This window comes from Aythya fuligula, chromosome 16 (genome assembly GCF_009819795.1).
Source record: "Aythya fuligula isolate bAytFul2 chromosome 16, bAytFul2.pri, whole genome shotgun sequence".
NCBI classification, from domain to species: Eukaryota; Metazoa; Chordata; class Aves; order Anseriformes; family Anatidae; genus Aythya; species Aythya fuligula.
In genome coordinates, this window is record NC_045574.1 from 14314541 (window position 1) to 14331505 (window position 16965).

Consider the following 16965-nt stretch of genomic DNA (forward strand, 5'->3'; position numbering starts at 1 on the left):
CTCTTTGATTCTTTTACCATGGTGAAGTGGATTGCTCAATGACAAGTACACAGGGTAAACCCACAGATTAGCCAGAAGAAATCTTGCCTTTGCTTTAAGCACATAAACATGAAGGTTTGGAGGAGGATGTTCCAAGCTGAGGAAGGTTTACTCATCTCTTTTACATGCCTGAAAACACATCCAGCATATTTCAGGCAGAATTTGGCCAATTCACTTTCTGCACTCAAAGCTTTAATGTGAGCAAAGAACATGAGGTTCTCAACAGCCTCTCTCATTTCGCTATGCAGGAAAAATCGTATTTGCATTTTGCCTATGGATCGTTATTTTCAGTTTGAAATTCAGGGACTATAAACTGAATCCAATTGAGTTCTCATAATTTTATTTTATTTGAAGATGAACTCCTGCAGGTTGAAGGTATTGAATAAAACTCACCCTGACTTCAGCAATGAAAATCAGACCTTTCATTGGCATTATGTGAAGGAGATGGGAAGAGATAGCAGTTCAGTGGCTTCCCAAAAACATCACCCCTGTTTTCAGCCCCAGAAAGGAAAAAAACAATTTCTGTGCTCAGTTGTGTCTCAGTTTGTCATCTGGGGACCCGTTCACTTGTCCATGTTGTTACCCATAAAGACGGAGCTCTCCGAAGCTGGAGCTGCACCATATGGGTATCACGTGTGACATTTTGCTATGTGATACTCTTAATAACCAGGCATTACAAATTCAAAATGAGCCTAAATGGAGGCTTCCCTTCTACGTATTTATCCTCTTTACAAGTTTCTGGCATGTAAGCCCCAGAGACCACAAAACACAATAAAACATATTCTGCAGCTAATTTATGGTAACTGGAACTGTTAGGCATTTAATTTTAATAAGAAATGGCAGGATAATGTCCATGCAACTGGAAATGCCTCCATTTGCTGTCTTCCCTAATCAAAAATTAACTTATCTTTCTTCTCACAGAAGAGCATGGGTTCCCCTCTTCCCCACTTTTCAGGCCATTTGTCACCACAGATGACTGCAGATTTACGGTACAGTCTCGCAAGGGCAGGCAGGGTTAGTGGGCTATTTCTAAAGAGAACAGCGGGTAGATACGCCTTGGAATTGCTCCCTTGGCCCAGGCATCAAATTCAGTTAAAGTGAAGATGTTTAACATTGCTAACATTGGCATCACCTGCCTTTGTACGGGCCCTGCAAGCACACTTCAGGAGCCACAGCCAAAATTCACAGGTAGCTGCTGAGCTCAGCACCTATTTCATGTTACTCCTGAGCCCTTCGGAGCACCAGCCTCCTTCTGCAGAGGCAGAAATAAACCTTCGCCCCGGCACTGTCTGCAAACAAGGCTGCTCCCTATTGATTGTTTCTTCTCCACTCCTTACCCTCTGTGCTCACTTAATGAGCATGGGACCAGATCTCAACCCGCTGCAGATTCCGGATAAAAATGGGCAAACCATCGGAGTCTGCGAATTATCATTTTCTTCTATTAGCAATATGAACTTTGCCAAATCCAAGGGGTGTTCAAGAGCATTTGGGAGCAAAACAGTAAAGCCAGATGCTGAGCGAGCTTTGCAGGTGCTGCTAGGCACCTGCCGTGGATCTGTGCTTTGGCATTTCTCCCCTTGCTCAGGTCTGTATTTCTGGCTCCTGAGTGACCTTGTAAATGCAGCCCTCTGAATCCAGCAAGCACAGAAGGGTGAGTTATGGCCTGTACACAACACAGGGGGGAAAAAAAGCACAGGACAGACATTCTCAGCTTTCAAATCATGCACCAGAAAGCAGGTCTGTCCCTGGTGCTGCGGGGTCTCTCGGGGATGGTTTTCCCTCCTGAAAACACAAGCTCCTTGTGCACTCCTTGGAGTATAAACGAAACCAGCGGTGTATATTATACAAATAGGAATTACTGAAATTAATGGCAAGATTACAATAAGCTGTAAAATTCCTCTACCAAAACAACTCATTAAACTGGCTGATTTCATTTTTCACTCTGATGGTCTCATTGGAAGTGTCATGAATACAGCGATGCCAGTCTGAGGCAAGCAACGCAGGGACAGGCTGAACAGAGAGGCAGGGCTTCCAGAAAATGCAAACCCAATGACTTCTTGGTTTGGCTCAAGAATTAGGAAACATGCTCTGCAAAGACCTTTTGCAGTTGGTTTTGCTGGGAAATCCTGCCTGCAAACGAAGGCAAGGATGCAGGAGTGATGAAAACATCACTCCTGTCTCCTAGAAACAGGACAAACTCATACACTTAAGACATACAGAAGAGGGGCTTGACCCTTCCCCAGCACCTTTCCAGTGAATGTATTGAAAATATAATAGCGATGATGTTGCTCCACTGAAGTCAGTGATTTTATCAGTTCTCTCACTTAAGAAATGATTGATTTTCTCATATTACCGGGATAAATTCTGGCCTGTAATATGTAGGTCACGAACTCATCCATCTCCACCTTCTGAATCTCTGGGCATGGTACTCCTAGAATTAATGGTAATAATAATAAACTCCTATCTCCTTCAGATCATAAGAGTTTAACGATTATTCATTAGCAAGAGTGAGTTGCTTCTGCAGCCTCCTCTTCCCTCGCACACCCGACTCTCTGGGCTACGCCGCTTGTATTTACGAGGAGCAGTCAATAAGCCCCATGCGGTTGTAGGCTTTGTGGGGTGCTAATTTCTCCCTTTCTGAGCTAGGCACACAGTCCCCACGGCTCCAGCTAAGTCCTTTTGCCAAACAAACAACAAAAAAAAACAACACCCAATACAACAAATGATTAAAGGAGAGCGTGCCTCCAAGCTGCATGGTGCGGAGAGAGCGTGCTGGAGGAGTGGGATGTGCTGGGATGGGAGGTGCAAGACACTGACAAGGGGATGCTGGGGCCTTATAAAGAAGATAACAGGAGGATGACACCAGCCCTCTTCCTGCACTAAGGAGAAGAAGCTGAGAAGCCACTTCCATGCCTCAAATCCTTCCTGGGAGGACAGGATTGGGGTAAGCACATGGTTGAGATGCCACCGCTCCTCTGAAGGGTCCTTCCTCCTCCATCCAGGCACTTGGGCAAGGACCGAAGTGATGTCTGCACTCCTGAAGCATCTGAGCAGAAGACAGTACCTGACTCTGAAGATTTTATGGCATCTTTCCATGCGCTGCACGCCAAGGCAACGAGAGCTGTCATCAGTCGGAGGGCACTGAGCTCTTTTTGGCCTCTGAATATAATTCATTTAAGCTCTTATGAAGTAATTCATATCCAGATTTTATTAGACGTGGAAGACCTTTTTATTTCCTCAGTGTATTCAGCACACAGCGAACTGGTGCTATGGTTAATTTTATTTCTGTGCTTTCTGTGTTTTAATAATGATCTCCCCAGCTCCATTTGACTCTGAATAGATGGAGGAGATAGAGAGAGATGAGGCTGAATAATGTAATCATGTACTGCAGACAGAGAAATACTGGTAAAAATCATGTGTAATGAGTATATGACTGAAGCAGAGAGATGAAAGTTATAAAATCTGATGTAGTTGCACACCTACCAGGTTTGTGGCTACACTCTCCAAAATATGCAGTCAGGCTTTCAAGAAAAATTCAAAACAATGAAAAGTGACTTGCAGATTTTAAAAATATTTCAAAAGTGCTAATGTCATATACACGTATAGCACAGCTCTATGTGTATTTTCTGTCTTTCACTTCTTTTAAAAGCCATATAAGATAAAGAGAAAGAATCAATAAATAAATAAATAGATAGATAGATAGATAGATAGATAGATAGATAGATAGATAAATAAAATCCTGTGACACTATTTGTGTGCTGAATGCCACTAGGATGTGACAGTTTCAAGACCAAGTTCTGGCATTTTCTATCCCACTGGCCCTGCAGCTGAGGTATCCCCAGGACACGTCCCAGTTCCTCGGGCTGGGTGATGGAGCATCTCGAACCAGATGAAGCCACAAACACAAAACACTTCCACCTCCAATTCTGCACCAGAAGATTTTTCCAAGTGCATTGAGCAAGCTGCCTGGGCCTCCTGGAACTGCAGCCAGCTTCTGTAACACTTGATTGAAAACCAAGAAAGGATTTAGTTATGTTTAAACATTATTCCTTTAACCGATACTCACAGTTTGCATGATTTCAATAAACTGTGTTACATTTTCCAGGGGATTCACACAGCGCAGATATTGAGAGATTTAGCAGTGTGTGTTTCTTATGAGCCCAGAAATGGGCAAATTAAAATCTGCCTGTGCTGGACACTGGAATCCCCCGGGCAGAGTCAAGGAGATGAAATTGAAACAAACGGGATTGAGCACCAGAGAATTTCCCTCTTGTTTTGGCTGTTTGTCTTTTTTTTTTTTTTTCCCTTGTGAACTCTCCTCAGCAGCATCTCTCCTGGCTGTTCTTGCCTTGCTGGGTTTGCTCTGGGAGCAAGCAGCGGAGGAGCAGGACCTCTGTGTCCTGCTGAAGGGAAAGAGAACTGGACAGTTCAGACCTGCCGTGTATGTTGCAGAGGTGGACAAATCCCATTCCTTTTTGTTTCTGCACCAACTGCAAAATTCCCTTCAAGCCCAGCCTGCGTTTTGAGCCCAGCTTTCCCTGCCCGTGCCCTGCTGCCCCTGGAGTGCCCAGAACAGGAGGGGAGCGCTGATTTTAATGGGATGCTACGGTTCCACCCACACAATTCATCTCAGCAGAAAGACCTGTCCAGCTTCTGCCAGCGATTCTTTTAGAAGTGAGAGGTTAACACAATTCAGTCAGGCTGCCCTTCATCATTCAGAGAGACAGGCTTTGAACATCCCCAGGTGAAGTGGATCTGGCATAAACCCTCCTCCTCCTCTTCCATCTTCCCTGACCCCTTCATCCCTGAAGGGATGTCACATCCCTGTGCTCTGATCTTCTCTCTCGAGGCCGATTAGCCAGAGCTGGAGTTCAGGGAGTTGTGAGCACGGGCTTCCTCGTGGTGCTGCTTGATCATCGGTGTCTGCAAGTGCTCCCAATTAGCCTGCAAATGCTGCCTCCACTTCACAAATACCTTAAAATTGAAGTTTAACGAAAAGCCACCTGTGTAGCCTTTCTTCAGCGCTCTCTGCCATATCAAAGCCTTTGAAAGCAGCTAAGGACAAGGTTTATTGCCTGGAAGGGTCCATTTGAGCATCAACTCCTTTGTGCTGAGGCTGCTGCATGGAGTCAGGGAGCAGCCACCAGCCCGTGCCACCAGCCATGCTTTTGGGGAGCTTTGGCTGAGCATCAGTGAGGGCATCAGGCTGTGAAGTTCACCTCCCAGGGAGCCACCAAAGGGCCTTGCAAGCAGAAAGGTCGCCTGGCTCGGCTGCTTCCAGAGGAGCTGATTAAAGACTTGTTTCAGGAGCCGTCGGTACCCGCAGCAAGCCCATCCCTGCAGTCTGATTCTCTCTCCTCGTGCAGTAATGATCTGCAGCTCGTCGGAGGGGGCTCGCTGGGGGAGGAAGGCAGCAGCATGTTTCAAAAAATGATATTTGTGAGGCTGCAGCTTTGAGGTGGATATGATGAAGAGCCAGGAGGCTGGCTGAAGGTGAAACAAGTGCACAGGGAAGTGGCTTGGAGGAGGAAGAGGTGGTCCGAGGCAGCATCCCCACCATCATGCCCAGCGGCCAGGGTGCAGCTGGGGAAACTGGAAAGCGACCCTGCAGGGAAGGTCTGCAAAGCCCCAGGGGCTGCTGCCAAAACCAGCACAACAGAATTGAGCCACCTGTGCCTTTGTAGCCTTCCCTCCAGCTTTCCCATCCAAAGCATCCCAAGGGTTCTTCTCTGAGCAAAAAAAAAAAAAAAAAAAAAAAAAAAAACGCCAAAAAACACTTCTGCATGAGAGTTTGGAGGGGCATTTGCACTGGGAAAACAGAAGGAATATGTTCAGTTCCTGGCTACAGCAGTCTGGCATGAGTGTTGAACACATCTGATGGAAACAGCGCCAAAAATATTGGCAGGCATATCTGCCACCAAAATCAACATGCTGCACGGTGCTAACCCTACTTAATGGTTTTGTTTTTCAATTAGAAATAAGGGGGCAGGGAGGAAAGCTCTGAAAATCACACACTTCTTTTTGCTTTTCCAAAGTAGCTCTGTGTTTTTCAGTACATCCATTTTTCACTATTATTTCTCCTGTAATTTTAAAGAAAGTAATTACTTGAAAACATTGCAAAACATATGAATTAAACCAAATGTTTTGATTAACTCAAAGCCAGTGATGTTTCCTTTCCTCAATAATTTCAAAATTAAACTTAAAAAAATCTTATCTGAGAAGCCTGTTTAAAAGGGAATGTTTGGTATTTTGCGGCCCTTCTGTTAGGTGGACAGCTGCCAGCATGTTACTTTTTCAGTGTTAAAAATACTTTTAATGGACCCAAACTCCAGCTCTAAGCTATTTAGAAAGGAAAAAAAAAAAAAAAAGACAAACAAACATGTTTTTCTAGTCCTTCTCCTTAGCCTCTCATACAGAAAAAAAAAAAAACACCCTGATTGTACCTGGAATTTCTTAGCTAAGATATAAATACTGTATTTAAATTATAATGACTGCATTCATAACATGTCTGCTCTTTGAAGGAAAGGTGGAAAGGTGTAGCTGCACTGGGACAAATTTTGTTCTCCCCCTCCTCCCCACCTGAAAATGTGCAGGATTTCTCCATGGAGATAATCGAGTGTTGAAAGGAAAATTCATGTCATGTAATTTCCACGGGAGACTTCTCTTGTTCAGCAGATTTCATTACCGCAAACGTTTCAACACTTCTTCCATACAACCACATTAAAACAAGGGGCGAGGTGGGGGGGGAAGGAAATAATCCTTCTCTGGAGGTTTTATGGCATTACTTTAATGAGTCTGCCCTTCTGTTACCCTCAAGCTTTTGAGTTTATCCACCCAAAAGTTCCGGAGCCCATCACGCAGACAGCACCCTGAGGCTTGCACACAGACCACAGAGGAAGGGGCTTGTAAAGTGCTAGCAGCTGTGCAGAACTCTAGCCAAGCTGGGCAAAATTCCCCCCGGATTAAAGCAGACAGACATTTAAGAAAGGTCTGTGCTGTGCTGAGCACCCAGATCTGCTGGGTGAGTTCCTCCAGGGGAATCAGGGGAGCCTTGCAGCCGCATCTTCCCTGGAAGGGCTCCTCAGGTGCACCATGACCAGAGACACCAATCCCCCATCTGTCAGAGACATTCTGTCTTAAACTTCTGCCTCAGGGCTTTCTGCACGTTCTGTATCTTCTCCGTGATCACCGTGTCGCTGAGGTGATCGCCAAACTTCTGTTTCAACAGCACCCGGATGATTTTGATGCAGCGTTCGTCCATCATGGGCTTCGCCTCCCGGAACGTGTTGCCCCTCCGCCCCGTGATGGAGTGGCTCTGGATGTAGTCGGAGGTGAAGAGCTTGTAGAGCAGAGTCTTGCAGGCCGTGCTGATTTTCTGGTCGAAACGGATGGCCTCTTTGAGCTGTTCCTTGGTGTAGCCGTTGAAGAGCTCCACCACCTCGCAGGGCGGCCGATGGGGCTCCTCCTGGAAGGAGAGGGATTCCAGCCTCTGCACCTTCTTCTTCAGAGAGAGGACGTCCTGCTGCAGGTCCAAGACCATCCTCTCCAGCTGCTCTACCTTCTCCCTGAAAAATTAAAGCCAAAGGATAAGATGGGCAGAGGGAAGACAGCCCCATGGCTCTTGCTAAACCCAAGCAGCACTGACGTGCGTCCTGCAAGTGGGCCCAGGACAGGGTCTCTGCCAGAATGCCTGGGTGAGGAGCAAAAAATGACATGGTCAAGGCTTTCCAGAAGCTCAGAAACATTCAACTCTCAACCCCACCTCGTCATGCATGCCTGGTGACTTTGATGGCCAATTTTCTTTTCAGTTTTAAGGAAGATACAAGGCCAGTATTCCCAGGGGGTACTTATCCATGGTACAAAACAATGGGCACACAAGAAATGACAATACCAGTGCCATAACATGATTTTTGGCACATGTTTCTTTGCAGTAAAACTGTCCCTAGTAGCTACTTCATCACTGGGTACTTGTCGTTAAAGTAATGGACAATAAAGCAAGCAACACACAACCATGTTCAAACACGATAGGTGGCATTTTGATGGTTATAGGCAAGAGCTTTGTGGTTTCTGCACTGATTTAGAGCCTTCCTGCATCTCTAGCACTGAGCCCTACAATCAGAAACACCTGGCTCTGATTACATTGAGATTCAGCAGCTCTTGGCTCTAAAATTGCACCGTTTTGTCACCCAGCTGTGGTCTCAGTGTTCATTTCTGTAGTGAGGGAAATACAGTTAAGAACAAGTGCCTCCTTTTGCTAATTACCTTTCCATTTCACCAGGACCGATTTTTTTCTGAACTCTCTCAAAGGCATCCGTCTCTTGCAAAGCATCCAGCTTTCGTTCTTCACAGCTGGAAGAAACAAGCAAGCTAAGAAGCACTGCCACCAGCTCCACGTTCCTGTTGCATTCATTCCTGCTGAGAATTATCTGGAATTTAAGGGCTGGCAGCAAAGTCAACTCTGGTTTCACTTACAGCAAACCCAAAACATCGCATGAAATGATTTTATATGGCATGAGACAGTCGGGGTCCTCACCGTGCTGCCAGGTGTTACCTGTTCAGACAGACGTGTTGCTGGCACGGGGACAAGATGCCATCTGACTTCCTCTTCATTGCCAGGGCAACGTAATCTAGAGGCAGGAATGGGGGACAAAATGAACAAGCCTGCTGTTGACCAGGCCAGCACCTGAATCCCTTTGTCTCCAGGACAAATTATCTTAGCACTCGTGCCGAATTGCACGGCAACACATGGTTCTCTTTGCATAACCAGAATGACCCAAACCTGCTTTCCAGGACTGAACAATTGAGATTTTGTTTTTAGAAAAGGTGGTGTCTCGAGGGCTGCTTGTGCTTTCAACCAAAAAAAAAACAAAAACAACAGTGGGCAAGGCAGGAGGAACCAGTGTGTCTCTGGACCCTGCTGTTAGTCAGCACGTAGAGAATGCACCCATGCATTTCTAGAACTGGTTAGCACATGCACTGGTGGATGGAAAAGCAGGCAAAGAAAGAGGCAAGCCTTAGAAGACTTGGCTAATCAAGGGACAGGACTTTTGGGTGTCACGGTTATTCAGGCAGGCTGGATTGTTTTCTTGGCTGACAGGGAAAGAGCTGCTAGCCCAGGAGAAAGAGTTGGAGCCTGGCTCAGCAGATCCCATATGCTGTTGCACATGCACCTCCCTGTAGACAACCCTCCTGAAGATCTCACGGGTGAAAAGGACCAGAAAATTTCATCTCTGACCCTTGTAGACCTGGAGCAAAGTGGAGGTGTCCTGGCAGCCACACAGGTTCCCAGCCCAACAGCAGGAGATGGCTAGGAGTCAAGGTCCTGATTTACAGCCCCATTTACCTCTGGTAGCGGTGCCAGCCCTGTCCTCTTCACCCTGGGATGTCCCTGGCACAGCAAGGGTGACAAAAGGGGCCGGAGGGGTGAAGGCACTGGCTGGGTGGGGTGGCCCCAGGGCACGTCTCTCCTTGATGATGGAGGAGCTGCCAACATCACCAGGCAGGCCAGCCTCGGCTGCCCGCAGCAGCGGCTTGCTGGGGTAACTCCGGTCCCCATATTTCCTGGAGGCATTCCCCGGGGTCCATTTCGGGAAGGTTTTCCTGGATTTTTTTGCCTGAGGTGGCATCATGCTGTGGTTGGCCGGTTCATCTTCTGAAAGCAAAGTGGACACTCAAGACGTACAATTTGGGGTCGGTGCTGGGCATCCCCCACCTCCCGCTCGCCACTGCTCACCCTGATGGCAGGGCTGGGAAATTTGTGATGGGACAGCACCACACACAGCAGCTCCCCACCCAGAAAGCCCCAGGGAAGGTAGAAAGGTGCCATCTTCAACTCCTTTCACCCCAAACCCATCATCCCGCTGTACTAAAAGCTCCAAAAGCCGGGACACTACTCACTTAACGTCCCCAGGAGCTGTCTGTCTTCCTGCAGCTTCTTCTCCAGGACATCTTTGTGCTCTGCAGGAAGAGAGGAGAGGACTTTTCAGCACAAACCTTGTTCCCTCCTGAGCAGCCCCAAGTCAGCCTCCAAGGACAGGGCCCTCACTCACCGCTGATGCCTTCCACCATGCCCCAGTAGAGCCCGCTGAAGCCGGGGCAGCGGGCCAGCACCTGCTCGCCCACCGTGTAGAGGTGGAAGGGCTTGCGGGGCTCCTTGATGTTCTCGATGTTGATGACACGGCTGCCGTCGGGCCAGCTGATGAGGACGTAGAGCTTGGCCGACATCGGGACTGCCCACCTGGAGCAGGAGAGCAGGAGGAGAGCATCGCAGCACGGCTTTGTGCTCGGGAGAAATTCATAAAGGGGGCTCTGCCTGAGGCTGCAAGCCCCGTAGGTACAAAATATTTCCTCTTTCATCTTTTCTACCTGTTGTTCCTCTTTCCCCATCCCTCTCCTGCTGTGCTTGTCTTGTCCTAAATCCTTCCCCTGTGGGGTTGTCCTGACTGGGGCACAGCCCCATGATCTTTCAGTGTCCCTGAACTTAATTTGAAGGACTCCAGCCACATGTGGTATCACCTGGGGTCAGGCAGGGGCTGCTCAAACTTGGGATGTGTTGGGCAGACCCTGGACAAGCCACTGAGCAGGCACGGGCTGGTTCTGCCAGCATGAACCAGCACGGCTCAATCGACATCAATGGGGCTACAGCGATTTGCTGCAGAGGGGGACCAGATCTGTGCAATATCCAGGCAGGACAGGGAAAAGACTCAAAAAGACCCAGGTGTGTTCCAGGAAATGCTCTTCCCTTTGTCTGTACAGCTATTTTCAGAAATGTCAAACTGCTTTGATAAAGAGGACATCAGTTTACCTCCATTTCACACAAAGGGAAACTGAGGCACAGAGCAGCAAAGGAGACATCGAAGACAGCCAAATAGCTTTCAAACCCTCTCAAGCCACAGGGGCAGCTGAGGACCAGGCTCAGTGAGGATTTCTTTCCAGGTTTCATCCCACACATCACAGATGAGCACAAAACCAGGCAGGGACCAGCTGCCCAAGCTCCTAAGGGCTCTGGCAGAGCATCCCTCAGCCTGTCCTGCTCCGCATTTGGCAGAAGGGTTCTGGGGACTGGGGCTAAGCCCCAGTGCCAGGCAGCACATGGAGGATGGCTTCAGTGCCCGACGCCAATGGCAGGGAGCTGGGGCAGGGAGAGGAGTGGTGGAGCAGAGACAAACTGGCCAGACAGGCAGCTATGCCCCAATTTATTGCCATCTCTCATTTTGCATCCATATCCCCATTAAAGTTGAGCCTGGCCATGACTCCCCTCACCTGGGAGCTTCAGTTCACCCTGCACAACTTTCTCCTTCTCCTTCCCCCTTCCACCATCCAGCAGCTGCAGCAAAGCTGCTTGCAGGAGCTGTAACCCTCCCTGAACCCGCCAGCCTGCCCTGCTGGCACAGACTCACATCTGGCTCGCTCCAATCGTTTTCCCCTGACCGAGACACGCCGTGCCATTTATTTTTATAAGGCAGCACCATACAGCAGCTCGCCATGCGCTGACGGCTTGCTCCCCACGTCCCCCTGCCAGCCACGGAGGTTGGATGCTCTGCAGCAGGCGGCTGCACCCAGCCCTCTGCGTAACCCCAGGAAGGGCACAGAGACCAAGCAGAGTGGGATATACTGAAAGCTGAGACTTCTCCCTCCCCAAAACACAGCTGTTTTCAAGAGCTCCTGTATTCTAAACAGCAAACAACCCCAACCCCCCAAATCTCCCTACAGGTGTTTTCCTTTCTGTAACATTTAAAGCAAAAAGCACTGATCTTCACTGCTGCTGCTGCTCCTTCCTGCCCCACTTACCAGGTGCTCATTTCCCTTACCGAACACAACAAAACTACACAAATGCACAAACAGAGAAAGAGAGAAAGAGAGAGAGAGAGATCAAAATCCTGATAGCAACAGAGCTCGTCCTTGCCTGGTTAGCACTGCTCCAGGTGTTGAGTCTTGCAAAATGTCTCCTGGCTATGCAGATCTCAGCTGCCTGCTCCAGGAGAGGAGGTGGCCGGACAGTCCTTTGCCTTGGGCTTGTCCCTTCACCACAGTTCCTTCTCAGGTCTCCTTTGTCTGGCTTAGAAAGCTCCCACCTGCTGTCCCCACTGCATTACAAAAAGAAGGAAAAAAAAAAAAAAAAGGAGGAAAAAAAAAGCCCCTTTGCTTTCTTTTTTTCTCGATTGTTTTGTTTCAGCATTATTTTTCCTGTTATTTTTCCATATACATATATATTTTTTTCCTTAGCTTGTTTCAGGTCTGTTTCTTACAGGGAGAGAAAGCAGAAGAGAAGAGAAAAAGCCTTGGATTTTTTGGAGCATGAATAAACCTTGCATTTCCATGAGTTATTCATGAATAATTCATGAAAATGCATGATTAATTCAGGTTCATGAATTATTCAGGAATAATTCTCGAACATTCCTGGTTAATTCATGCTCACACAGCGAGTGAGTCAGGCTCTAGGGCTTGGCAAATTCCTTTCTCCCCGAGACAGGAGAAGAGAGGCTTAGAGACGGCTGCATTGTGCACTTCCCATTTGCTGAGCCTGAGAAGCAAACATTCTGCAGGCCCTTTTTTTGAAACATGGGCTTGAAGAAGAGATCTGAAATGCCTGCAGCCTCCTGGCCATGGAGGAATAACACAGCACCAAAAGGGAGAGAAAGAGAGAGAGAATTTGCTCTTGGAAGGAAGCCTGGCAGCAAGGTTTTCTCCCTTTCAAAGCATCTTTTGGACTGGCTGCGCCTTTCCTTCTCCCCCTGCCTCCGGATCTCTGGCTGGTTAAGATGCACGCCAGCTGCTTCATTTGTTACCTGCTATGTACAGAAAAGGACAATACAAGCAATCTCTGCTTGAGGAAGCAGAGGGATTCCCCTTGCCACTCGCCCATCTGTCCCCACACGTGTGTACAAACACGCTCAGCCCCTTGGCTGCCGCAGCGCACGCTGGTGGCAGTCAGCTCTGGGGCACCGTTTTCCCCCGTGGTTCATCACAAACATTAAGCTGGAGAGGAACAGCTCAGTCTTTGTGAATTTCTCCCCAAAATGCCACCCCTGCAACACCTAGAGTTTGCTACCGGAGTGTTTTTTTTTAATTACTGGTGCGTGCAGGGTCACAGCCTGCAGCCAGTGGGGGCATCACAAAAAAAATCCCCCTGCTGGGGTGGTCCCAAGGTTGGTGTGGGCACCTAGGACATTGCTAGGGGCTGAGGGCAGAGCCCCAGGGCAGCCCAGGTACTTTGCTGGGATGCTCATTAACAATCAGTTATCTCAAGAACCAGGAGACAGCCAGCACAGCAACCCCAAATCCCACAGACTAGCTCAGCCAGGGGTTTAGTGACACAGGTTTTCAATACCTTGAGCTGCCACTTCCCAGAAACCCAGCTAAAATACAAGGCATCAGCTTTGTCAGAGCCCGCAGTGAAGAAAAGCTGCTGTGTGGCACCCACCCTGCCATGGTCTGAGCTGGATCCCTGCAGGAAAAGGCACAGGGACTGGAGCCACCTCAGCCCAGTCCACAAAAGCTGCTCCAGCCCCTGCAGGACATGGAAATACAGCACAGGAGTGAATAATCCAGCAGGGCTGTCTGTCTTGTCTTAGCCAAAAGCAGCTCTGGATGCTGTGGAGACTTCAGATGTTCAGTGAGATATCAGCAAAGGACATCATACAGAACCACAGGGCAAGAAAATGTCTTTATCCCTGAATGGCAATATTCACAGCTCAAAGAATACAGCTGTCAGCCCAGGAAAACAAGATATTAAATAGAGATCCAAGATAAGGAAACATATCACTGCAGATACAAGTGTAAAAGCAGCGATATTTGAATTCTATGACGTTTTGAATGATGTTGCTGAAGGAGAATTACACATGAAGAAGAATTGAAAAAGCAATGATGAGAAGAAAAATAATAGGCACATGACAATGGATATGAGATTGGATTTCTGTTTTTATGCAGGATGTGGTCCAATAAAATCTGCTTGCAAAGTGGCCTTGCTGAAGCAAATATTGTTTGGTTTGCTTTGAAAATCCATCAGTATGCAAAGCCCAGTGGATGACTAGTCCTGGGGGCAGGAGTGGGCAGGGGCTCTACTGCAAGCAGTGGGAGAAGAAAGGTTGCAGTGACCACAAGAGGAAGACAAACTGTGGTCTCAGCAGATAAACCAAGACTCCATTCGTAAACATGGTGTTATTGTTGAGTTATTCCAGGAAAATACAAGTCTGAAGTGAATCTGAAGCATATGACTTCATGGGAATTAGCAAGTCCTGATTAGCTTTGCCATGCTGTGTTTGACTATGAAATCCATTGCCAGACTCTGACTGGGGGCTGTACCAGAGCTGCTGCTTTGGGAACCTCCAGCTCTGCATTTCCTGGCTCTTTGAAAACAAATCTCATCCTGCCCCCCCAGCACCAGCACGTTTCCACCCTGTAAGCTGTATGTGCCGAGATTTAAGTTTCAGCTGTGACTAAGGGACAGTGATAGAGTCTTTGTAAACTTGTCTAGAGAAGCACTGAAGGAACCATGATCAGCATTTTACAAAACCAAGACCAGCGGCTGTTCAAATGCTGCCCTGTCTTTATCAGGATGATCATAATTGATGTTTAATGGGATTTAAATAGCAAATGTAGGTGTCTTTAATCTCCCTTTGTGTTTTACCTCTGCAGTGTTCCTTTTCGTTCAGCGTGCACGCTTCACCATTTCAAGACACAGCCATAGATGGATAACTGAGGGAAAAGAGCTGCATGGTTCATGACTGTTGTTGCCACAATGCAACAATGTGGGAAACACCAAGCAGTGGGGTTTGGTGGGAGCAGACCTGAACATTGCCAGGGCACGAGCTGCAAGAAGGACCCAGGCATTTAGCAAATCCCCCTTGTCCCCAGTCCCACTTGGGATGGCTGTTAGGGCTGCGGAAGTCATTAGAATGGATCTGGGATGTGATTTTGTGGCCATCTGTGAGACAAACGCAGTGGCATAAGTCACTGCCTGTACCAGAGAGAGACCACCTGGTGGCATTCTGCATTTTTAATGACAATAAGTACAAGTCCCCTCTCTGCTGGTGGTACGAGAACACCGAAACATGATCCAGGCTAATAAGGCTGGAATTAAATGTATTTTAATTAGAGATTTGTCTCTTTCTTAATAGGCTAGAAATAAGTTAAATCACTCAGAAATGGGGAGCAAGGCAAGTCCCAGGTCAGCAGTCACCTAGTCTGGTACACGTAAGTCCTACCCACTGCAGTTTGTCAAATGCTTTTTCCAGTCCGCAGGCCTGGCAGAATATCTTGCAGTTTGGTAAATGTAAAGCCCTTTCTTCTCTTTGTTGCCTTGAATTCATCAGAATATTTTTTTTTCCTCTGCAGAAAAGAGATTCCCCGTTGTAATTCCATTCAAAGAAGCCTTTCTTTTCACCTATTCAGCTTTGCATCATTTTGCAATGCCTATTTCCTGAGCTGTCTGTATTTATTTGACCTTTGCGCTCTACAACATCTGTTTCCTTATCTGCTTGGCTGGCTGGTTCCTTGGGCTTCTTTTGTGAGCTTGTCAGTGAGATAGCACAAGTACAGCCCGGTGGGGGGGCACATGGGGCACGAGCTCCCAGGAGGAGGGCAGGGTAGGGTGCTGCCACCAGCCCCCTCCATGGGGTCCAGACAGAAGACAGCTCTTGGCCACAGCTTTGCTCTATTGGGCTGGTTTTCCCCCATTTCTTCCCCTTTCTGGCAGAAAGCACAAAGTGGGCTACAAAGAGCAGTTATTTTCGTCAGGGAGCATGGGCACAGCACTGCACTGAGGTGCCACAGGGACGTGTCACCCCCCACAATGTCCCCAGGCACAGCAACCTGAACACCAAAACATGTGAAATCCTCTGCTTTCACCTTACATAACCACAGCTGCTAATCATTCCTCACAGGGTGCTTAATATTGCTGAATAATTCATCAGATCCCCTCCTACACGTCACAGCACCAAGTGAAGCAGCACCGAGGCCTTGCAGGCCCAGCGCGGTTGGCACCACACAGGGCCCAGAGGTGCCACCACAAAGGGGCCATGGGGGTCCCACCAAGCACCCCGGACACAGGGGAAAGGAAAATGCTGAACAGGTTTGCAGCAACACACTGTAAAATCAGACAAACAGAGAAATCGTCCTCGGACAGATGGTTCTCTGGGCCTCTTGTGTGAATAATCTGTCAAAATCCATGGCTCTGCTTAGCAGGGAGAACAACCCCACCCCAGCCCTGCCTACTCAGTGACATTATTTTGGTACCTGACTACTTAAAAGGTGTAAGCATACTCTCTCTAATTTGCTAAACTGACAAATTTACTCCTCTCAGGAGACATCCTCATCTCCATCTTCACCCTCTTCAGCCTTACACACTCGGTTCAAAACATGAAAAGGTTTTTTCCTTAATTTCTTCTCCAGGAAGAGGGAATTGATCTTTTATTTTTAGCATGACAGCCACAGCTTAAATTGACACGTTGACTGCAAAAATCCACTGCTCGTCACATCAAAGGCTGATTCAATAGTACCTATTACTCTGGTAATGGAGGTCTTCTCAGGGAAGAGTGAATTAGTACAAAGAGACACAAGCACAAAGCACGAGGGGGAGAGAGGAGCTGACAGGACCAAAATGGATAGGGTCTTCTCCCTAGAGATGCACATCTGTGCAAGGAGGCAGAGGAAGGAGCAAAAGCTGAGAAGACAGTGGTGGTTTAAATTAGGATATTTCTTGCACAGGGCAAGCAAAAACATGACACAGTTCTCACCTTGTCAATGGATGCAATTCATTCCTCTCAGCTCCAGCTGGGGAAATGTGGGGCAGGGTCCAGTCCTCACTTGCCTAGTGAAGGACAGAATTGATCTGAGCTCAGCCCAGTTTTCACTGCATGAACTTCACGGGCTTCTACAAGATGTAACTCGTGTTTGCAACAAGAACAGCATTACCAGTGGCAGGGG

The 16965-nt window shown here is 47.9% G+C and overlaps 1 protein-coding gene across 2 annotated transcripts; it reads right to left on the reverse strand.

Moving 5' to 3' along the window:
* Nucleotides 1-6476: 6476 nt before the first annotated feature.
* LOC116495700 lies at nt 6477-10270 on the reverse strand. 2 transcript variants are annotated; one of them, XM_032198368.1, is made up of 6 exons: nt 10089-10270; nt 9937-9996; nt 9383-9688; nt 8591-8666; nt 8302-8388; nt 6477-7604 (listed from the first exon to the last, which is right to left on the reverse strand). In XM_032198368.1, exons 1-6 carry the CDS (start codon nt 10261-10263, stop codon nt 7160-7162), a joined length of 1149 nt encoding a protein of 382 aa, XP_032054259.1. In that variant the 5' UTR covers nt 10264-10270; the 3' UTR covers nt 6477-7159. The 2 variants fall into 2 exon arrangements, with proteins under 2 accessions (XP_032054259.1, XP_032054258.1); XM_032198367.1 differs by having other exon boundaries at nt 9383-9691.
* Between the last annotated feature and the right edge of the window lie 6695 nt (nt 10271-16965).

Coding starts and splice junctions, on each gene's coding strand:
- LOC116495700 (XM_032198367.1), bottom strand. CDS start 10,263: ATGTCGGCCAAGCTCTACGTCCTCATCAGCTGGCCCGACGGCAGCCGT. Junction 9,997..10,088: donor CATGGTGGAAGGCATCAGCG/GTGAGTGAGGGC, acceptor CTCTTCCTGCAG/AGCACAAAGATGTCCTGGAG. Junction 9,692..9,936: donor ACAGCTCCTGGGGACGTTAA/GTGAGTAGTGTC, acceptor CTTTGCTTTCAG/AAGATGAACCGGCCAACCAC.